This window comes from Dipodomys ordii, unplaced genomic scaffold (assembly GCF_000151885.1).
Source record: "Dipodomys ordii isolate 6190 unplaced genomic scaffold, Dord_2.0 Scaffold20, whole genome shotgun sequence".
Taxonomy (NCBI): Eukaryota; Metazoa; Chordata; class Mammalia; order Rodentia; family Heteromyidae; genus Dipodomys; species Dipodomys ordii.
In genome coordinates this window covers 21,919,816-21,943,463 of record NW_012267236.1, presented here as the reverse complement: position 1 = coordinate 21,943,463, position 23,648 = coordinate 21,919,816, and the positions used below count along the sequence as shown (strand labels likewise).

Genomic DNA, 23,648 nt, shown 5'->3' with positions numbered 1-23,648 from the left:
GTTTGTGGCTGTTGACGGTTTACTCTTTTCATTGTATTCTGGGAAAATTGTGTGTGTGTGTGTGTGTGTTAATGCTTCTGTAGCTTTTACTGAATGCCAGCCACTGGGTTAACATGACGTAATTGTCATCAGAGGCCAAGGGTATAGGTAGCAGTTTCTTTATTTTACAAATGAGGAAGTTCAGGTTCTGTCTTGGAAGATGGGAGAAGTGCATTCCATTTTCCCTGACATTAACTGAGTGCCAGCCATTTTGACTCATCTACGTGGCACCAACACTTTTGAGTCCTCCGTTTCATAGAGGTTCCTAAGAGAGGCTAACGCTGCCCATGGCTGGGACTGGTGGGAATCGGGCTTCCCGTTGAGTTCTCTTCCGTATTGTGCTGCTGCTGTTGGAAAAGAGTTGAGTCAGGATGGAAAATCTAGACAGTTACCTAGAACACTGTAGACAATAGGTATTATATTGCTCTTCACAGACATTTAAGTATCAGGATAAGGACAGTACCCAGGTCTTGGCGCTGTTCAAGCCCCAGGACTGGCACAAAAACAAACACAAAACCCCTCACATCCTAAAGTGAAATATTAGGAGCTCACATATTTACCTTCCAAGACAATAGTCTTAATCCAGTTACATTCAGGAAGGTATTTTACTGATATTAAGTCAGACTGTTGAAGAATTTTGGTTGAATTGTGATGCATGTGAAGTACTAACCCCTTTCAGTGTGAGGTTTTTCTCGTAAGTCATTCTCCTATGGCCACTTTGCATGTTAAGTGCTAGCGGGACTCCAAGTTCCTCACATGTGGCTGGATTTGAGCGTGCACACACATGGAGTAAGTTAATGCTCATGCCTCTAAAACAAAAATGTAGTGCAGTTTTCCTATTGCAGATATGTGTGTTTTAGACATTTACTCAGCTTAAAATCCAAGCACCAAGAAGGCTGAGGGCCTGACGTGCAGAGACATCTGTGGTTACTGTATGTGCTAGGGTCCACTTTGTTTAGAGGAGTTACAGGGCTTGACACTAAGTAGATTGGGGTTTTCAAACCTGATTACAGGTTGGTAGCCCTGAGCTGTTTCTGTACAAGGCCATTAGCCTGTCCAGCACTGGTCTCCTCCCAGGAACAAAGGCGAGGAAAAGATGATGCCTACTTCACAGGAGTGCAGTGTGTATGGGTTCTGTCTTGGAAATGAGGCTGGAGGTCTGTGTTCTGGGCTGGAATGAGACCTCTGTTTGGGGCCAGACAGTAGTAGTGTGTGTGTGTGTGTGTGTGTGTGTGTGTGTGTGTGTGTGTGTGTGTGTGTGATTCTTTGGACTGCGATCTTCCGGAGCAAAACAGATGGAGATCTGGCCTGGGCCATGAGAAGTGCAGACTCAGTCCCTTGCTGCGTCTGTCAGCTGCTCCTCTGCACCTCGCCCGGTGTCAGTCAGCACAGTGGTTGTGCTTGGTACCTGCTTCTAGAATAATGTACTAAGCTTTCCTGTATCTTCTGGCTGTCCGCCTCTAGGGTTGTACTCGGGAAACAGGATGTTGCAAACTATGACAAGAGGCCGGCACCCTGGCAGGGTGTGCATCGGGGTGGTGCTGGCCTTTGAGGTGTCTCAGCCTTGCTGGGGCAGACGTTTGGACTGATGTGGACCTGTTCTCCGAGTCTGTTCCAAAGCTGGGGGCCAGGTAGGTCTCTGTCAGAGCTGGGATCCTTTTGATACATTCACGGAAAGAAATCTTAGCCAGTCACCATTTTACCACCATTTTTGTTTTTTTTGTTTTGGTGCTCCAGCTTTTCTTCCTGGTGGAAGAAGAATGTTAGCCAGGGAGGTTGGATTCAGTTGTGTGCTGATTTCTTATAGGTCAGAGACCTTGGATATAGCCAGAGGCCCATGGCAAACAACAAAAGCATGAAAACAAACAAACAAACACCCAAATAAACAAAAAATCTGGAGATAAGCTCTCTCTGTGCTTGCTTTATTTTGGACTACTTCAGCGGTGCCTTTAGGAACTATTGGGAGAAGGCATATGGATTAACAACTTTTTTGCTTCAATTTCCAAGAATGGGAATGCTTTGCCTTGGCGAACTTTGGAGTTTTTGTAGTGTACATTTTGTCCACGGATTTATGACCACTATTGATTTAAGAGCTCAGGTAGGAAGTATAACTAAATGATAGAAGTAACCACTAAGGTGATACTTTATTTAAAAGCATGTGCTTGTTGTATTTCATTCAGATGAATTTAAGTAAAAAACTTTCCAGGGTAAGGTTGGTGGGAGATCAAAGATGTAAAGGTGTTTTGTTGGAAGTTGGGGACTGGAGTGTGCTTGGTTTCCACTTGGAGAAGCTGACGCCTGTTCTGTTGTGTCTAGTCTACACTGAGGTGGAGTTAGCGTGTAAGCGGGTCACTTTGGTATGTGTCCTTTTATTCCTTTGTTTGTTGCTCATTCACCTATCTATTTGTCAAGCAGTTTGTTTATGACCTGAGTTGTTGCGGCTTCAGAATCTGTGTCTTCCAGGATTCACAGTCTAGTTGTGAAGGAGAGCTAGGAGTAACTAGGCAATGGTGTGGTTGGGTGGTCAGTGAATTTTGTCCTTCCCTTAAGTGAGAAGTAAGGTGTGTGTGTGTGTGTGTGTGTGTGTGTGTGTGTGTACAAGTAAACACATGAAGCTTTCTTTGGTGGTACTGGTAGAAGAATTATTTTTTTAAATAAAGTTATTATGAAAAGAATTGGAATATATTCAGACCTTTGCATGTAGACTACCTTAATGCACCATTAAGGTTAGGATTACATTTAAATGCTTGCCTTTGGGGAATTAAGTGAATGTTAATGTGCACAGGCCAAGTGGGCACTGTAAAATCCCTGAACGAAACACTTAAGCTTTTTTTTTTGGTCCTGGGGCTTGAACTCTGGGCTGTCCCTGAGCTCTTCAGCTCAAGGCTAGTACTCTACCACTTGAGCCACAGCGCCACGTCCAACTTTCAGGTGGTTCATTGGAGATAAAAGTCTTATAGACATTCCTGGCCGGGCTGGCTTTGAACCATGATCCTCAGATCTCAACTTTCTGAGTAACTAGGATTACAGATGTGAGCCACCAGTGCCCAGCTAACACTAAGCTTTTATGAGGCTAGTAGAACAGGAAACCTGAGATGAGAAGACATGCCCAGCACCCAGCACCGAGTTTATGACACAGTTAACACACACTGAAGAACTGCATGCTGTCTGTAAATAACAAGCTGAGTTGAGGAGCATTCACATTAAGCCATCTAGAAGCCTCAGCAGGCTTGGTATTTGATGTGTGGAAGGACACTGTCATTCAGAAGGCAATATCTGGTGACTGTCCTGAGCACTTTATCAGGGACTCCCTCTCCTCCCCCCTCCCTCCCCCTTCATGTATTTCTTTAACAGCATGAGAACAGGTGATGTGAGGGCAAAACATTTTCACTAGGTCCTTTAGAATCATCATGAAAGCGATGGTTTAGACTTATTGCTTTGCCTTTTTATTTTCCAGCAACAAAATGGTGCACGTCGCCAGCGTTGATTGAATTCCACCTTCCTATATAAGGCAGAAGCGAGAGCCATGTATGCCTAGGCTTGGATATGAACGTGTTGGGAGCCTGGCCCCTCACTTTGCATACTGAGGAGGACGAGTGTGGTAGGGAGGCGTGGGGCCCGCACAGGTGATAATAATACTGCTAATAGTGATTCAGGAGCTGCGCTTGATTGTGCAGACAGAGCTGAGCTCTCCCAGGATGCAGTTGTGGGTCCAAGAAAGCCTGCGGGAGGCTTTGTGAAGGAGGATGGTGCTCTGGGCTTGCCTTGAGCCCTCGCTGCTGTCCGGAGATGCCACTGGGCTGGGGCTCCACTCTAGGAGCCAGTCTACACAACCCGAGGACTTATCTGTGGACTTATCGGTGTTTCCTCAGGCTGTTCACTGATCTGGGTGTGGAGCTTTCTGTGAAAACAAGCCTTAAAGATTAGTCATGTGTTTATTTTCCATTATTTCCCAGAGCAGGACGTTTACCCTCTGTAACCTACACTTGATTTCCTTTTTCTGCATTCTTTCAATGAGCACCTACTGGGTGCTGGCGCTGCCCTAGTGAACAAAGGGTGCCTCCTGCCTGCCTCAGGGGCAGAATGGGCCTCGGCCATATCTGCCCGCCTTTCTTCCCACCGGCCACCCCGCCTGACCTTACTGCACATTTGCCACTTCATCCTCGCAGCTGGGATGATGTAACCCTCCGTAGGGACTGACTGTTTCCTCTGCCCTCAGATCCCCAGGGCCCAGAACAGGGCCCAGGACTTGTTTGTAATAAATGTTCTGCTCGTGGCTGGAGCACAGGTACAAGAAAACTGAGGATTCAGAGGAGTGGTGTGCCAGGAAATGAAGCTAGTGCAGCCTGGCGTGAGGCAGCGAGCCCGAGCTTCAGTAGAAAGAGACTGGTGTGGTGCTCTTGACTTTGCCTCTCATAGCTGCTTGATTTTGGGTAACTACTACCATGAGTTAAAAAAAAATGATAGAATTCTGTTAGTCTCTTTAAACTTGCCTATTTAAAATGGACAAGTTTAACCAGTGTGTGGTTTGACATGACTTTTCATTTTCTGCCTACACACTGAAGCAGTTACACCTATGTGCAGTTTTAAGCATTCAGCGGTATGTGAAATCTCACCGTGGGTCTGGAATGAAAAGAACCAGTAAGTGTCTTCCAGCTACTCCAGTACGAGACACCTTTCTCCCTTTTCTGTCCTTCCTGCCCTTGATCCTCATTTGTAGCCAAGTCATTTAGTCCACCCTGGCTTCTCAGTATGGGGAGGCTTGTCCCAGGAAAGTTAATGGCTCCCACACTAGGCTTCCTGCCCGTGTGTGTGAGAAAATTGTTCAGAAATGTTTTTAATTGAGAAGGCTCTTCTGGCTGACAGCAGTCTGGCTTTCGTGAGTTCTGAAGTTCACAGATCTGTTCCTGGGGCACAGCAGCTGGAGATCCTGATGAGGATGACGAGGATGAACTCCCTGCTCCTCAATTAAGGGGACCATCTTGTCCTTCACCGGGGAGGCTGCCATCTTGGAACAGCTCCAAATCACCAGATGCCTGGAGAATCTCAGATGGTTCATGTTCCTCATTTCTGGGAGGTGAATCAGTTTAGCAGTTTGCCTGCCTAATATGATATTGGCCTTGGGATCTTATTACCTCATGTGCTGCTTTTGCCCGTAGCTTAGCTTTTTGATCTGAATGCTTATATGGATTTGCTGGCAGCTTCTGTTAGAAATCTCAGTGTGCTCTAGTGGAAGGAATATGGATGGGCACTGGTGTTCGCGTTCCAGGGTTCAAGCCCAACCTCTCCTGCTTATTAGCTCACCTGTTTTTGGATTAAAATCCTCTCTGGAGGGCTGGAGGCATGGCTCAAATGGTAAACATCGGGCTCTGATGAGTTCAAACTCTAGTACTATAAAAAGAACAAACAACAAAAACAAAGACACACAGCACACTTCCTTTGGTCCTCCGATTCCTCATTCTGAATTTGAATTTGGGGATGATACTAAGTCATTCATTCCATGACACGGGTTGTGGCGGGAGCGCTAAGTGCAGAGTAGGTGTGTTCAGTGTGCACGACAGCTCTTGCTTTTTGCTCTGTTAACAGTTCCTATCCTTGGATCATATAAGCTTATTATAAATTTTTTGTCTTCTTGGGTTTAAAATCTGGTGCTAAGGTTGTGGATCCAGGAATCTATCAGCCTCTGGTCCTTTTCTTTTTTCTTTTTTCTTTTGGTCCAGTCCTGGGGCCTGAACTCTGGGCCTGGGTGCTGTCCCTCAGCTCTTCAGCTCAAGGCTAGTGCTCTACCACTTGAGCCACAGCACCACTTCCGGCTTTTTTCTTTTTGCTTATGTGGTGCTGAGGAATTGAACCCAGGGCCTCAGGCATGCAAGCCAAGTGTTCTACCACTGAGCCACCTTCCCAGCCCCCCTCTGGTCCTTTTCTATGTACCCCACCCCTTTATGCCAGGCACTCCCAGCTCTTAGGAATAATTATGCTCCATGTATCCAGAGGTCAGACTTTTAGCAACCTCTGCCATCTGGAGCATAACCACGGGCTGGGAGTCAATGGAAGAGGCCTCAGAGCTTCACTGCCCTGAAGTCTCAGCCACACAGTAGGTGGAGAAGGGGGTGTGGACAGCAGTGAGAGGTGGTGAGTGGTACAGAAGGTAAGCACCAGGGAGCAGGCGCTAGCAAAGATGGCCTTCTGAGTAAGGATTCCTGGTGAGTACTGGGGCCTCACTCCCCATTTAACAAACCTGGAAAATGTGAAATTGGTCTCTGTGGGCTTCCCAGCTGAGGCGAGCATTTTCCTTGGATAATCCACGTATGTGGAAATACTCTGGGTTTTGGAGTCTCTGGCGAGGATGTGAGTTTTGGTTGTGAGGTGACCCAGTGGAAGTTGGCCTTTTGGGCCTCAGTTTCTTCATCTTCCTGTTTCTGTGTCCCTCCCCAGGGCCGGTGGATGAGACTCAGATGTGCTGACTGGCAGTGGGTGCGTAGGCCTTGCTGGCGCGGGAACCCTTCCTGCTTCTCCTGTCTGTCTTGCCCACCCTATCTGCCAGTCAGCTGCTTAGTAAACGTTCTTAGCCGCTGGACTTGAGGGTTGCACATCTCTATGAGATGCTGGGTTCCTTTTGGTCAGGGACCTTGTCCTTGAGCCCGAGATTGGGCAGCGAGCAGGGAGGCTGGCCCTCACGTGCACGTTCGTCATAGAGAATTCTCCGTGTCCCCGAATGCAGAAGGACATTACTTTTGTTCCGTAGTGTTTTCCTTTGGCCTTGTAATTCCACCTGTGCATCATGTTTGCCCTGTAGGTCGTGGGTCTAGAGGGGATTGGACCAGGGCGTTCTTGAGAACAGATTGCCTTGTGGGATAGGCCCATCCATGCCAGGGCTGGGGGTGCTTGCTTGGCCAAGGCCAAGGCCAAGGCTGGCTAGCCGTGGAGTGGGCTGCCCTCCGTCTCACAGTGCCTTTTTAGTTGAGATTTCTTTCATTACTCAACATCAGCAGTCCAATGCTGGGTTTCCTGCTGCATGCTTTAACTCATGACTACTCCATGAAGCCCTTAAGTGTGGTGTGAACTTAGCGTGAACTTGGTCTTGCAACAAGGTCTGTGGCCTGCCCTTGCCGCCTCTCTGCCTGCTCCATTCTGTCCCCAGTGTCTTTGCAATGACTGTGGTGTGTTGACTGTGGTATGGAATGGCTTTACACCTGCACACTGGACCCACACCGATGGGCTTGCCTATCTCTGGTGGAGAGTAATTTGAGGGAATTCATAAGGTGGAGTGTGCTATAAGTACTCCCTTGTACTGTGCGGAGGTGGTTTTACAGCAAGGATCCTGCTGAGTCCTGGAAAGGAAATAGGTTATCTGTCACCTGGACTTCGTATCTGTGATTTAGCTGGGTGGGGCGGTGTAGTGCTGGGTGGGGACTGAAAGGTCACCATGACTCCTACATCCTGAGGCCGGTGGGGTGCCCTGGGTGCCCGGCTACTCTGCGGGGAGGGGCCTCTCGAGGGTGCTGCCAACGATGACCTCAGGCACGAGGGTCATCCTGCAAGCACTCTGCTGAGCGGCGGGGCTTTGGTTTTGGCTTGTGGTGCCAAGGACTGATGAGAAGGGAGCAGGAATGTCAGGTGGCCACCTCTGACCTCAGCAGGCTCTGGTAGGGTGGATGGACAGGCAGCAGGGTTGGGGTCCAGCTTGAGTTTGCGTTTCTCCCCACCTTAAGTTATTTTCTTGTTTGGAAAATTTGCTTTTTCTCACCCTCTGAAAAAAATGAGGAAAATAATACCTACCAAGGCTGAACTGGGTTGGTAATAATATAGAGGATCTCCTGGGAACAGCCACAGGCTCCCTCATTTTAGCATCTCACACACAACCTGGCATAAAGTGGGTATTGATTTTTTTTTTTTTGTCTTGGGGCTTGAACTCTGGGCCTGGGCACGGTCCCTCAGTTCTTCAGCTCAAGGCTGGCACTCTACCACTTGAGCCACGGCTCCACTTGCGGTTTTCTGAGTGGTTTATTGGAGATCAAAGTCTCACGGACTTTCCCACCCTGGCTACCTTTGAACCTCGATCCTCAGGTCTCAGCCTCCTGAGTAGCTAGGATTATAGACATGAGCCACCAGCACCCTGCGGGTATTGAATATTTTAAGAATAAAGTGCTGTGAGCTATGTGGTGTGCGGCAGTGGTAGCATGGTGATCTCAGTGGTTCAGAGCAGGATTATGGTATTGTTTCCAGAAGTCCCAGGGCCCTGGCACCACTGCCGAATATGACTCGGGAATGGGAGAAGGTGCCAGCCTGGGACACTTAGGCAAAAATTAGGATCTGGAACCTTTAGCCACTTGACAAGTCTTGAAGTTACAGGATTTTCTGATCCTCTTGTGGGCGCAGAAAATGGTGGGGGCATGCACATTATTGGCTCCTTGGGGAGTACAGTAGTTGAGGCCACAAACTGTTCACCACTGTAAAAGCGGCGTGCTCAGAAAGGGGGTCGGTGAGGGGCTGTGGCTGCTGCCAGAGACTTAATCAGCTGCAGTGGGGTAGCAGGGCTGTGGCCTCCCACGGGGTGCAGCCTACCTGCCTTCTAACTCAGAATGCAGCCTGAACTGCTGGAGGGATGGGGTCGTGGAGATGAGGGTCCATGCAGCGCTGGGCTAGAGCCCAAGGCAGTCGGGACCCGAGGCAGGCAGGACACAGGTGTGTGGGGAGGACTTAGGGGGCACAGTCAGGGAGAGGAGAGGTGTTTGGGTGAATCTTGGAGGGTCTGGAGAGTTTGATTGTGAGAATGTACTTGGATGATGGGATGGAGAACTCACTGGTTCTTCAGGGAAGAAGTTGAGGGGGGCAGAATTTGGAGGGTGGATATGAAAGGATGGTGAGGAGAATTGGGAAGGAGGGCCGGGCCAGAGCGGCGTCCTCACAGAGACACCGCTGCTTCTGCAGTCAGGGATGGCCTGCGCGTGCCCGCCCGTCCTCGGCCGTGTGGCTGCCTGGGGACCTCTGTCCTCTCACGGGCATTGGCAGCTTGGGGGTTGGGCTGAGTGGGCCGCTGCCTGGCTCCACACACGGAGTGTGGGGAGAGGAGAAGCTGGAAGTAGCAGCCAGTCCCCACTGTCCACCGAGGGAGGAGTTCTCATGTTTAATGAGTGTTAGTGACGTGTGCTTTACACGCTGCTGGCTTGACATGCCTGGCTGATCTGGATTTTCCTCCTCTGTCCTGACTGGTGGGGTTGAGTCGTGGTGAGGAGGGGAAGGGTACGGTGAGAGCTGGCATCTTTCCAGGCGGCCGTGGGTGTGGTGGTGAAGCAGGATACGTGGGACTTGGTTAGTGTGGCAAGTGCAGGCACCTGGTGCTGGGGTGGGGGTGTGGCCCACAGCTGCCTCTTCTGGAGGGAGGTCTGGGGAGCAAAGGTCAAACGTGAATTACTAGTGGTAGTGGGTGGGATCAGGGCTGGGCTGGAGGCCAAGACGAGGGTTTAGGAACAGGAAGCATGTGCCAGCATTGCTGTTTGTCTTTTTCTTAAGTTCTCCCCTCCCATACCCCCCAGTAATCACCTGAGGCTCATTGTGGGGGTCATAGATCATAGATCAGGTAGAAGTTAGAGGATCAGCATGCCAAGTACTTTGCCTCTGGGAAACCTGAAGTATGTTCTCCCCGTTTTGAGAAAGCCTTTTGCACGTGCCCTGTAGACACTGACAAGGGCACTGTGGAGGAGGGCACTGTTGGCACCACACTGGGTAAGCACTGAGTGAGATGAGCAGGTGGTCGCTGCTTGGGAAGGTAGTTGAACTGTGCAGCTAGCTAGCATGCAGGTCTGACCACTCACGCAGCGCCAGTGCCATGATTGTTAGTTCAGCCCAGCCCTCCGATGTTCCCTGTGCTGTCCACAGGTGCCACACACAAAAGTTAGGGTTTCATTTTTGTTTTTTTTTTAATTTTTTTTAACTTAAAGTCAGCTTAGTTGAGGCGTGTTGTGTATACCACAATTAGCTGTTTAAGGTGTGCTTTCCTGCGTTTTGTGGAAGGTGTGATCTTGTAACTAATTCATCCGTCAGAACGCAGAGATGGTGGTCTCACCACTTCCCGCCTGCCCCTCTGCAGCTGTGTCCTTTGTCTCTGTCCTCTCTGTTGTCCCCCTCTCCCCCCCAAAATCTGGCAGTCACAGTCTGTTCCCCCTGTAAGTTTGCCTGTTCTTAGATTTCCCATGGATGGAGCCACATGGTGTATAGTTTTTGCGGATGACGCTGTGAGGGTCACCCGTCAGTGTGTCTGTTCTTAGATCACCCTGTTATTCTTGAATGCTGTGAGGGTCACCCGTCAGTGTGTCTGTTCTCAGATCACCCTGTTATTCTTGAATGCTGTTCTACTGGATGGGTTACCATTTGCTTTAGATTTTGTTTTGTTTTGTGTGTTGTTTTTTTAAAATTGAACAAGTGACAGACATTTGGATTCTTTTCAGTTTGGGGCAATCATGAATAAAGCTGATATTTGAGGTTAAGTCTTAGATAGTCATCTGAGTAGGCAAATGTTTTATTTTATTTATTTTTATTTTGAGACAGAGTCTCTCTATGTAGTCCAGACTAACTTCAGCCTCTCCTGAGTTCCGGCATTACAAGGGCGTGTTACCGTGCCTTGCAGATGTTGCTGGTACTGGAATTTGAACTCAGGGCGTTGGCTTGACTGGCACTGCACTACTTGAATCTTGCCTCTAGCCCAGCTTTTTATTTAGTGTCTTGTGGACTTTTTCTGTCCATGCTGGCTTTGACCCTTGATCCTTTGGATTTCAGCCTCTTGAGTAGCTAGGATTATAGGTACCTCCAATACCTGTCTGTACTTGTACTAGTTTGTTGTTTTCTTTTTCCCCTACCTCCTCATCGTCTTCCACCTCTTCCCAGGCAGAGCTAGGTTTGAACTTGCTAGGCTGGAACCATACCACTGATCATACTTCCAGCAGATGGTTTATTTTTATTTACTTTTTAAATTAAGGTAAATACCTAAGCATAGGATTGCTGGGTTATAGGTTTAAGCGTATACAATTTAGTAAGATGCTGCCATATTGTTTTCTACAGCGGTTATACCATTAATTTTTTATTTTCACTAACAGTATACCAGTGATCTAGTTCATCAGCAGGAGTTATCCATTTTTGCCATTTTGGTGGATGTTAGTGGAATCTAGTTGTGGTCTACTTTATTTTTTATAATTACTTTATTGTTATTATAGAGGTGATGTACAGAGGGATTACAATTACGTGAGTCAGGTAACGAGTACCTTTTCTTTCATACAGCACCTTCTGTTCCCCCACTCTCTCCCAGTGGTCTCTTGTATACTTCCCTGGTAACAAGTACTATTCAGGCTCTTTTTATGTCTTGGTTGTCATTTGTATTTTCTCTGATGTAGATGTCTAAAGTTATAGCATGTACATTTCTTGAGGTCATAAAATATATCATAGGAATGGAAATCTTGACGTGTTGTGGCATGACTCACTGGTTGGTAAGGGCTGTCAAGAGAAATTGAATATTTAACAAGATTCTGAAAGGTGTGCTGTGTGAAATACTGTGGCGGTGGTCCCGGGACAAATCATTCTTACAGGCAACATTTAACGGACCTGCAGCCTGAAATTTAACATTGTCTCTTGCAGGGTTTTTAAAGAGGCAGCTTCTGCCTTGTCACAACCTGAGGGACTTGATGCAAGCGACACTTGTTGGAAGACGTTATGGTGGTCTGTTCATAGCTGTGCATTTGGCAGTTGGTGTCTTTGAGTTTTGAGTCTGACTTCTAGTGTTTCTTTTTTGTAGATTAAGAAAATTGTTAGTACAGGGTGGTGCACAGAGGGATTGCGGTTACATAAGTCAGGTCATGGGTACGTTTCTCTTGGACAGTGTCACCCTTCCCTTGCTCTCTCAGTTTTTCCCTCCCATTCCGACTCACAAGTGAATTTTTAATATAGTGTCTAGTGAGTACCATTGCTGCATTTGTTCACCCTTTGTCCCTCCATTTGTTCTCCCCCCTCCCCTCCTAAAGGCAGACAAACAAGGCAGAAAGAAAACAAAATAGCAACAAGGGAAAATCCTCTTGTTTCCATAGACTTCTGGTTTCATGACTTTCAGGGACTTTCCTGAGGCAATTCGAGTAGAACTAATGAGCCCCCGAGGTGCCCCACAGGTTCTTAAGGGCTTCTGTGGCATCTCTACAACCTTCTTACAAAATCACAATCATTTCCAACCACTCTTAGAGGTTTTCAAAGACTTGGGCTTTTCATCCATGTACCTCCACCCCCTGAGCATTCTGAACTCCCAAATGAAGCCTTACGTTGTGGTGGGGTGCCAGGCCCTCAGATTTCCTTGTGTACCTGTGGGCATGTGGAGGGACTCAGCAACCGCAATTCTCCAGGAGCTTATGGACTAGAGTTGTTCCCCTTACACAGTCCTGGAGTCAGGTTGGAGTCAAAACGCCCTGTTTTGATGGTGGCAAATGGGCAGACCTGAGCTTAGGGACTGGCCAGTGCAGAAGTCCAGACGATGTATCTAATCAATGATATACTTACAGACGCTGACATTCACAGGGTGCAGGAGGAAGGCCACTCCAGACTCGTCTGCAAAGAAAGTGAGTGGAACTGGCACCGGGTTAATTGTTTATCTAGACCCAGCGATGGGATGATGACTACCAAAAAAAAGTACTTCAGTGGGGGCCGAGCTGGTGAAGCTCTGTGGAGCGTGTGCGCGCGCACGTGTGCACACATGTGTGCATGTGCTGTCTTGGTGCGGCTCAGGCAGGGCAGCAGAGCCAGCTGTACCCTGGGAAGTGAAGGTTCCACTCTCCCAGCAGTGTCTGCAGCCAGCAGGCACTCTACCAGGCGCTGGCCCCTCGCACGTGACACAGGAAGTGTTGTTCGTGGTAGAGAGTTGAAGCTTTTTCTTATCACGTAAGAGCTTTTCAAACTGTTTTTAAAAATAAATGAACACAGCTATCCACCTGTATCCGTGTAAGCTAGAGTCGCCTCTGCCGTGATAACTCAAAGTCTGTTGACCAGAGTGCAGGCCGCTGGCGTCCGTTTGGTCAGCTCCAGCTAAATGAGACGCGCTTCTCCGCCTTCCAGCTTGGAGGGCCTCTGGTGCACATTTGAACGGGTTTGGGTTTATTGGGAGACCTCTGAATCCGTCCCACACGGAGGAGCTGGCCAGGGGAGTGACGCTCAGCAGGGCCTTCTCCTGGCCACTTGACCTGATCATCCTCAGGCCTTCTCCTGTCCTCCCTGAGCTTCCTCAGCAGCGTTGCTTTAGCCTCACAGCGGACAGCCTCCGATCGTGGAAATACAGACCGTCTTCACTTCACGTTTTTCTCTGTTCCAGTCTTTCTCCCTCCCAGCCCCTCGAGGGAATCACACAGCATTATATTTGGGCTGTGCTCTGGGAGCTTGGCCTTTGGAGCTGTAGGTGTGTATGCTTGTGCCTGCTGATTTATGCTAGGAGGTGGCCCGCATCCAGGACCCTGGGCTTCTCTCCTCGGTGTCCGAGGAACCCTTAGGAAGGAGGAAATCGTTCTGGACCAGGCCCACGGCCATGGCTCAGACTCCTCAGGAGAGACTCACTCGCTTTTCCTCTGGCTCTCTTTCTTGGCTTCCATGTTTCTTTGGCTGGAAACAGAAAGAAAGGAAAAGTAATGAGGGGAAGCCCTTCGTTGGGTAACACTTATCCACCAGTGTGGATCCTCCCAGCCCAGCCCAGAGCAGGCTCCTCTGCCTCTCTCCGCACTTCCTGCCTCTCCTGTCCCCTCCCTCAGTGATGGCGCCCAGCATGCCCTTACCCTTGGCCCCACACCTGGCCTTTCAGCCATCTGCCCTGTTCTTTCTCCCAGTCTGCCTCTCCTCACCAGGCCCTCATGCTCCTGACCTTGTCAGACTCCTGTGCTGTGGCCTCCATCTCTCCTCTTTACTACGTGCAGCTCCCTGGGAGGCGGATGCTGTTGGAGGGCATAATGATGTTCAGACAAAAAAAAAAAAAATCTTCAGGGAAAAATCCAGGCAGGATTTTTGACACCTCCTGAGGGTCATTCAGCCCTGACCCCGCCTTGTGGTGGTTTTCAGGTCCCTGTGCTGCAATTGGGCCATTCAGTGTCTGAGAGTGCAGCATTTTATGTCTGTCCTGAGGCCCGACAGATGATACTAATCTCACACCTTCTGGTCCCTGGGGGGGTCCCGCATAGTCCCCAGGTTAAATGGAGCAAGATATGAAAGCCAGGGCTCGAGCTGCAAGTGGCCATGTCCACCGACCCCTCCCCTGAGGCAGGGAGACCAAGTGTGTGGTAATGTGGAAACAACACACATCCACGTCTCTTCCTGTCGCCATAGTCCTTTCAGGAAGCCTGTGTCTACAGATGAAAAGAGGATGCAGAATAAGTTGCCGGGGGTGGAGAGACGCCCCAGTGATTCCTACACACCTTGACCCTCCCTCCACTCCGCTTTCCCTGTAGTACTCACTGGCTACAAGGAGATGACTGATTGGGGGCAGGGAGCTGTGGGTGGAGGCCGGCTTGGGACTTGTGTGCGGCAGAGGCAGGAGAAGACACGTGATCGTCCAGCGCTTCCAGAGGCACCCCGACCTCACTGAGGTCATCGCCCCCTTTCCCAGAAACTCTTCTTGCAGCAGGCAGATCTTGGCTTTGTGGGGGGCTTTGACTGGCCTGGGGCCTTCTTCTTGTTTCCCCCCATCTCCTCCTCCCCCCCTCTCTCCTGTTCTGGCTCCTCCTGCTCCCTACCTCCTATTCTGCCCCAGAGCAGTGGAGCCTGGCAGGTGTTTGGAATGCAAGACAGGAACTCAGAAGTTAAGATGGAGAACTAGCAAGACCACAGTTAGTTCCTTGAAAAGCCGCCGAGTAGATGGGGCATCCTAGACAAATGTGCCCTAGCTCTGGTCCACTCTGCTGGCCCAGTGTGCCCAAGGAGATCCCGTGTGTTCTAGTGCGGTGGACCTTATGCTTCGTGTGGAAGTAGTGGCTGCATATGATTCGAGCTGTGCGCTTATTAGTGTTGGGATCTTTCCTCCCAACACCAGAGAATGCGGCAGCGGAAGTCAGATGGGCGCTTCCTGCAGCTTCCTGGCGCTGGAGGGAGGGAACATAGTTCTGGCAAATGCTCTCTGCTCTTTCCGGCCTGCTGTAGTTCTCCTAGATGTCAATTAAGTCAGAGCCAAATAAATGACCACAGGCAAATCCCTTAAATTGGGAGTGATTTTCTTTTTTTCAAGCTGGAGAAATGGATGCATTTTGTAAGCTGTTGTAAGTGCTGCGTAGGGGGATGCAGTTCAAGTGCTTGTGAGTGTCATTCGCGGTGTCCAGTCCTTGGAGTTGGGCCCCAGCTGTCTTCTTAGGCTGCACACCTTCTGCTGTCACTGTCACCTGTAGTGTTTCTCTCAGATGCCGGTGGTGCACCTGAGAGGAACTCGGAGGGATGTTTTGGAGTCTTGGGAGTTGTCAGTCCTGACCGGAAACATTGAGGGAGGACAGAGCCCCCCTCATAGAGGGGGAAGACCCGAAAGATGCAAGAGGGGCAAGCTTCCCCGGGGCTTTGTTTTATAAGTAGGATTTCTCAGCTGCAGAGTCTCCAGGCAGGGGGAGGACACCTTTAACCACTCCCTGTAACCTCTGAACTTTAGGTCAGGGTTCACGCTTTTTTTGGGGGGTGGGGTGGGGGTGCTCAAGACTAGTGCTCTACTACTTGAGCCAGAGCTCCGCTTCTGGCCTTTTGGTGGTTGGTTGGCATTAAGAGTGTCACAGGCTTTCTAACCCTGGCTGGCTTCAAACTGCAATCTTCAGATCTCAGCCTCCTGTGTGTTAAAGCTGAGCTGGTAAGGGGCAGACAGACTCCTCTTTCCCAGGCTGGCGTTAGCATTCTGGTTTGCCACTTCCCCTCTTGCCCTTGTTGGGAGTCAGAGACCTGGGAAACGATTTAAAAACTTTAAGCCTGGATGTAAAAAACTTATTAGTGAAAATGAAAGGCAAGCATGTGCTACAAAGGTATGTCGTTTTGGAGTTTTTTCTCTTTCCCCTGATCTTGATCAGATCTGAGATGTCTTTGTGGAGACAGCCCTGTGTAGAGGGTGTTCGGCAGCTACCTGAACTGGCGTAGCGCAGACCCCGCCCCTCAGAAGCAGAGGACCTGCACTGCTGCTATCAGCTACTGAGCTCTGACTGTGTACTGAACTCTGTTGTTCCCATTTATAGACGAGGAAACTGGAGTCTGTGAGGTGAGTCACGTTTAGAGGCCATGAAGTAGTGAATCTGGTTTATTTAGAACCACTTCTATGTGGTGCTCAGACCAAGCTTCTAAAACATGCCCTCCTCCCAATGCATCCAGCTACTGCCTTGTCCTGTTTTTGAATGCATCTATTGCTTTAAGCCTCTGGTTACAGTTACAAGATGTACTTTTTGAAAGTACACATGAACTAAATCTGACAGCCTGTGGACAGCAGGAAGGCGTCTGTGGAGCACGCATGCTGGACCGGGTGAGGGTGGGAGACAGGCCTTGGGGCGCGGTGCGTGCTGGGCTGCTCCCAAACAGGCCTTACGGTGTCAGGCAGCAGAGCCCTCCTTCCCTCTCATCTCCATGCGGCGTTCGGAAAAAAACTCAGCTATCTCACGTCTCCTTTCCCTTGTTTATGTTACTGAAGTGAAGTTCATGGGGCTTGCGCCTGTTTCCTGGGGAAATCAGCCTGGCCTACGATTCCATTGTCTTCTGGGACGGGGATGATGTGGAAGATGGACCTCCTCCCAGCAGCCAGTCCCTTCTCCGCGCCTGTGCTCTGCCTCCTGCATCCTGGAGGCCAGTGCTCAGGGCTCCTGTGACTCTGCCACTCTGGGCCCATGGCCCTTCTTGGTGGCTGGTGCATCTGGAAGGACGGCCCCTCCTCTGTTGGCAGTCCTTCTCCCTAGATAGTCCACTTCCTTCCTGTATGGCCTCTTGGCTCTTCTGTCAGACTGAGGGGCAGAGCTGGGGGGGGGGTGCAGCCGTTCCCCTTGCGGTAGGGCAGGGCGTCGGGGCAGCCTGCCGGGAGCGGCTTTTCCTTTTCCTTTTCCACTCCCCACAGCTCCCAGACACTTTCCTTCCCACTTAGTACAAATTAGGATGCAAAGCATCTTGACAGAGCCGGAATTCACTGTCATCTGCTTCCACTTCTCTAAACAGTAATTAAGGCAAAGCCCACGTTATGTCTGGATGTCCCCGTCAGCGCCTGTGGTGATGGTGCACCCCGGTGGCTGGCTCCGGAGCCTGGCGAGCCAGCGGGCTGTCCTTTTACTGGACAGGCCGTGTGGGGTGGTGGGGGCTGCGTGTCATCTTTCTGCCAGGCACATGCTCATCCTGGGGGCACTGTCCACTTCCAAAGAGAACCACACGAAGGCCAACAGCTTGCGTGGTGATTCTCTTAGCTTGGGTGTTGGGGTTCTTTTCCATTTTGTTTCGTTTGAAAGTATTGCTGAGAAGTTCTGTGCAGAACCAAAGCTGTTGTTGGGAGAGGAGGAAGGTGTGTGGCAGCACCCGGGGCTGGAGGGTGAAGATGAAACCCTGTGCCCTCTTCAGAGAGCCGGGCCTGCGGCTCGTGCTGCGTGCTTGCTGCCCAGCAGTGCCGCTGCCTCTCCCCCGGCTCCTTCATTTGCTGATGTGTCCTGACCTGGCACTTTGTGGGTTCGTGTTTCATGAATTCTCAGCTTGGGGGGCCATCATGGCCAGGAAGCTCGAGGGCCAGCACTCTGCCCCGCAGATGGGGTTAGCCGTCCGCCCCTCCTCCTCATCCCAGGGAGCTGTTTCCATTTTTATCACTTACTTATCTTTGAACAGATATATGAATATATCTTGCGGTAAGTTTTTCAAATCAGGCCCAACCCGGAGTCTTCTGGCCCTGTCCTCACGCCTCTGCTCAGAAGCCGCTGGAATCGCACTGCCTTGCAGAGGGTTCTCTGTGTGCCCATTTGTGGAAGTGTGCAGCTTTGAGTACTGTTTTTAGTGTCTCGTCTGTTCCTTTGACACAGTTTTATGCTCAGAGCTAAGCAAGTCTCCAGTGCCCTGCCTGATGGGAGGCCGATAGGAAAGTGGGAGGGGAAGGAAACCGTGGGATGCTCAGGGACTTCCCAGTTTCCTTTAAAAATTTCAAGACTATCTGGGCACTGGTGGCTCACGCCTGTAATCCTAGCTACTCAGGAGGCTGAGATACGAAGATCGTGGTTCAAAGTCAGCTCAGGCAGGAAAGTCTGTGAGACCCTTCTATGAACTACCAGAAAACCAGAAGTGGCGCTGTGGCTCAAGTGGTGGTAAAGTGCTCGTCTTGAGCTAAAGAGCTGAGGGACAGCGCCCAGGCCCAGAGTTCAAGCTCTGTGGCCACCAAAAATAAACAAATAAAATTTCAAGACCAATGTACTCATGTTAATCATAGTGTCAAAGTAGGGAAACAAAAAAATTCTTGAACATTTCCCAGGACAACATGATTATTTTCTTGTATCTTTATGTACATCTAGTTTATATGTCTGTCCTCCCCTTTATAACAACACATTTAAAAAAATTCAGATTTTGCTTTTGATTTGTATGTGTGTGGATTGGTTTATAATGAAACTTGTATTTAATGAGATGGAAGGCTTTCTGTTCTTTTTGAGATAGTGTCTCATTGGGCAGCCTCGGCTGGCTTCGATGTCTCTGTCCTCCTGCTTCAGCCTCCTGTGTGCTGGGTTCTAAGATGGAAATGACTCTTACAGGCTGCATTTGCCTCTTTTGCAGAGATACAGTTGCTTGCTTTTTGTGCTCAGTTCCTGTGCGTGGAGCTGTATACGTGGGGCCTGGTCGCGTATGTCAGGCTGCAGCCTGGGCTCCTGCCTCATGCTTGGCCAGCAGGTTGGCAGGGTAGGCCCCCGTGGAGGAGGCCACTGCACCCCGAGGGCATGCTTGCTGTGCTCCCACCCCCGTTGGGGACACCAAATCCATGTCAGGAAACGCGTGGGAGAAAAACGAAAGGCGTGTCCTCTCTGTTTGCCTGCCTCAGAAGTCACCTGCTTAAAGGTCACCTTAGGTGGTTCAGGAAGATGGGTGAGAATGCCTGGAACCATCTGCAGCATTGTTGGGAAGCAGCTGCTGCTCAGGAGAAAAGCCCTGGATGGGAATCATCCAGCCAGGCTCTGCGTTTGTCTGTTCCCAGCTTCTCTCTGATGATCTAGGATGGGACAGGAAGATCCCTGGGCTCTCTGTCCATGCCCTCCCTGTGTGTGAACAAACGCACATGAGTAAATACCCTGAACACTCACTTTTGTTATGGCAACATTTCCTGGCTCTTTCTCCAAACTTATTTTTAACTTACCCTCCATCCCTCCAGCTTTAAATTAGCTTTTATTCTTGTTTGTGTACCTCATCATATATGAATACACATTTTAGGTCTGTCTGTCTGTCTGCATGTATTTATTTGTGGTACCGAGAATGGAACCCAGAACCTTGTGAATGCTGTGCACATGCTCTACCTCTGAGCTACACCTCAGCCCGTATATAATTCGAGGAGAGATGCTGAAGTGAGCCCTCTCCACCATTACCTGGTGTCCTGGTCAGGACAGAGTCCTCCGTGGTGCCCTCCGGCCGACCGTGCAGCCTCTTTGCTGCTCTCACTACACGTAGGTCTGCCAGCAATATATGTGCAACCCCAAGCCAACAGTGCAAGCCGATCTTGCCAGCTTTTGAAGTTTTATAGTAAATACTGAATGTATTCTGCTTTTAAAGATTTAATCAAGTTCATTTGTGTTCTGTGTAAGGAAAGGTTTTTCTTTCCATCTCCGTGTTGCTCCATTGTTGGAACGCATAGCCATTTATCCATTTTAACCCTGCCCAGTTTTGGTTGTTTTGAGGAGCTGTGGGTGCCCCTGTGCGTAACTTCTGTTCTAGTAGACAATAATGTTGTAGGTCGTCCTCGGGCACACCTCTTTACCACAGCTGTGACCTGGTGTGAGTCCGTGTGGGATCCTAATTCTCAGTGACACAGGCCTCACTCTATTCCCCGAAGGAGGCTGGCCCATTATTACTTTGGTTTTCCACTAGGCCCCGCGGGCTGCCATGCAATTGTGTACTTCCCAAAAGGCTTCTGGAAATGTTTGCCGCTGTCATTAACGCTCGTACTCTCTGCAGAGTTAAGTGTGGGATGAGACAGAGCTGCCATCTCCTATTTGCATGACTGTGTCCTGGCAGAACTGCCTCTGGGCACAGAGCTGTGTGTGTATGTGTTGCGTGTGGGTTCTTGTTTTCTCTACTGTCTTTCAAAACTTTCCTCTCCCCTTAGGTGCACCCTTCAGAAATGGAGCAAGGGCGGATGTGACGGGAAAGGAGGGTCCTGAGAGGTGGAGAGGCCAATTCAAGGCCGGGGTCTCCTGTCTTCCCAGGGCCAGCGTGTTGGGGTCCCAGGAAGGAAGTCAGTGTCTTTCCACCCAGGGTCTGGGGATCAACTGCCCTGCTTTGCCGTGGCTCCAAGTCGGGGACCGGGGGACCCGGGCAGGCCAGGGCAGGCCACATGGGTCCTACAGGCCAAATCAGCAAATTTCCTAGTGGACATTATAGTGTCTGTGAACCCATGAGCAAAGATGAGGCTACTACCACAGTCTAGGAAAAGCATGAATTTCCACAAATACCTGTTAATGAAATTTGAAATAGTTACAGTTACGGAGTACAGTTTCTGGGCTATAGGTCTACTAACAGGAACCCCTGGGATTCCTTTTTTTTGGGGGGGGGTAATGTTTCGCTTCACTGGGCTCAAACTGAGCCTTCCTGCTCAGGCACCTGCACATCAGGTAGGCCACTCAGCATCTCATCTGCCCGTGGAAGCGCCTGGCTTATGGCCACACGAGTCAGCTGCGGGCTGGCTCTGATCTGTGGCCCCTGAGCCAGGCCAGGTCCTCAGACACGCCAAGCACCTCGCCCGGCCACCCAGCCTGCCGCGGTGACCTAGGTTCCTCCGTGCCAGGGTGGAGGCACCTGCGGGGCCCCGTGAGGCCCCGGAGGAAGCAGGCTGACGGAGCCTAAGGGGGTGCCCTGTTCTAGAACCTCTGGGACAGGATGGCCTGTAGCAGCACAGCCGGGAAGGCAGCAAGGCTGCGGGACTGAATTTTCAATGGTTTTTTATTTTCGCTTTGGTTGAAACATCCCTCTGCCGCTGTGGTGGGCATGTGAGGGCGCAGGTGTGGACAGTGGGGAGGGACCCTCGGAGTGGGGGGGGCTCACGGTCACCTGTGCTGCGTACCATCCCCCCCTCCCCCGCTCCCTGTCCCCTCCCCGCACACTGTTTCCACTGTGTTCCTTGGGCCTGCTTCAGACACATTCCCGCAGTCTTGTTTCGGTAATAAATTTGCCCCATAAAACTTGTTTTATATAAACTAAAGGTCAGCTTGAGTCAGTCTGTGGGTTAATGAGGATTGGCCAGACACCAGCTGTTGGGCCCACCTGCCTAGGTCCTCATTGTCCATGCAGTGTGGGTGTTTGTAGTTCTTACACGTGTTCAGGTGCAGAGCTCCTCCGCCCCAAGCTTGAGCAGATGCCGAGGGGGAGTGGGAGGGAATGCTTAATCGGGTCAGAAATCTCAGCCGAATCTCAGCCAAGTTGGCTGACTCCTTTGACCTACAGAGACTTCTAAAAGCCTTCTTATTTTTGTTGCTTTAAGATTCCAGTGCTGTTTTATAAATAACTAGTGGACACAGGACTTTTGATATTGCCCAGTCTTAATCACTCCCGCTTCTCCTGACCAAGTTTAATCTCTTTTATCTATAAATATGCACCACAGTGAGGACGTGATTCTCACCGGGGAGGGAATTGCTTTTCCCTCTTGTGGTTTTAATTAAATTTACCTCTGTGGCCTAGCCCACTTTGCTTCAGTCTCTACTTAACAGACAGAAGAGCAGCAGTGTGTGTTTATCCTCTTGTTCTTGGAACACTGGAAGCAGGGCTTCGCTTCAGTAACAGGCCGAATCCCATGTGGCAGTGTGAAGTTTTTGGTTTTTTTTTTCTTCTTTTATGGGGGCTTGAATTCAGGAATGGTGTTCTACCACTTGAGCCACACCCCCAGCCCTTTTGCTTTAGTTATATTGAGATAGGCTTTTGCATTTCTACCTGTGATGGCCTAGACTGCGAACCTCCTGTTTATGCCCTCCACCCCCCCCCCCCCCGTCGCTGGGATAGCAGGTGTACACCGCTCAGCCCAGCTTTTTATTGGTTGAGATGGGATCTCACTAACTTTTTGCCTAGGCTAGCCTTCATCTTCCATCCTCTCAATCTTAGCTTCCTAAGTAGCTGGGATCACAGGCATGAGCCACTTCACTCAGCCAGCAGTGTATTTTACCAGACTTCTGGGCCAAACGTGATTGAATCCTATCCATGCTGAAGGAGGACTTTTTTTGTTTTTTGGTCAGTCGTGGGGCCTGGGCGCTGTCCCTCAGCATTTCAGCTCAAGGCCAGCACTCTACTACTTAAGCCACAGCGCCACTTCCGGCTTTTTCTGTTTCTGTAGTGTTGAAGAAATGAACCCAGGGCCTCAAGCATGCAAGGCAAGCACTCTACCACCAAGCCACCTTCCCAGCTGAAGGAGGACGTTTGTCAGAGGTCAGCGGGGTCAGAGTGCGCCCCCCACCCCACTGCCTCTGAGCAAGAGTGAGCTGGACTTGGACACATGCAGGTGCCCTGTCACCCGCGGAAGGCCAGAGAGCCAGGCTGTGGTGGAGAGGGACAAGCCCGTCTCCAGGCTCATTTTCCAGGAGAAAGATTCCCAGCACTGAGCCCCCACTGGCTTTTTTTTGTGTGTGTGGCCAGTTCTGGGACTTGAACTCAGGGCCTAGCACTGTATCTGAACTTTTTTTTTTTTTAATTACTCAAGTCTAGTGCTTGAGCCATAGCTCTGCTTCTGTAGAATTCCCACAGAGCTCTGTCCCTACATGCATAAGACCCCCAGGCCAGCATTCCTCAGTCTTCCCAGAGCCAGACATTTGTCACATCAGAACCCATGTCCACACATTATTGTTCAGCAGAGTCCATGCTTAGGGTCCCTCGTGGTGTATGTTATGTGGGTTGTTATGTGTTATGTGGGTTTAGACAAATACACAATGGCATGATGAGAATTTCTCTTTGTCCTACAGCAGCTCTGTCAAATGTCTGGTGCCTTGTGATCATTTTCCCACTTAAAATTGTCAGCACCAGTCATGTCTGTCTTCATCTAATAAAATGGCATTGTTGCATTAGAACCAGCACTTACAATGCTGCTGTTGAAAGCTGACTCCGAGTAGTGTGGGAACGCTGGGAGTGCAGACTGCACTGCCCCGAGGTGGCGTGCGCAGTTTCCTGGGACAGACAGGCCCCCACAGTGTATCAGGACGGGACCCACCATGGGTCGTCACTGTTGGCCAGGCCTGCAGCGCCAGACGCTGACGCACTGCTGTTCCCTGGCGTATCCCCGGGGCTGGTGGCGCTCTCCTGGTTTACAAGCCTTGTCTCCCATCACAGCTAGGAGTGGACATGTTTTGTTCTTCCATGGTTTAATTCGGTTGCAAGAAAATGTCAGCCCAGTGTCTTTCTTGGAAGCAGAGCTGTGAATTCCGATGCTGACGAGCCGAGCTATTGAACAA

General features: G+C 50.1%; 1 protein-coding gene across 1 annotated transcript in view; it reads left to right on the top strand.

The window, feature by feature from the left end:
- The first annotated feature begins 16,027 nt into the window (after nucleotides 1-16,027).
- Nucleotides 16,028-23,648, top strand: part of Asap2 (ArfGAP with SH3 domain, ankyrin repeat and PH domain 2) — a 107,970-nt gene continuing 100,349 nt past the window's right edge. Inside the window, exons 1-2 of the mRNA XM_013013565.1 lie at nucleotides 16,028-16,040; nucleotides 16,248-16,270. Coding sequence (XP_012869019.1) covers nucleotides 16,028-16,040; nucleotides 16,248-16,270 — 36 coding nt within the window. The remainder of the gene's footprint in view (nucleotides 16,041-16,247; nucleotides 16,271-23,648) is intronic.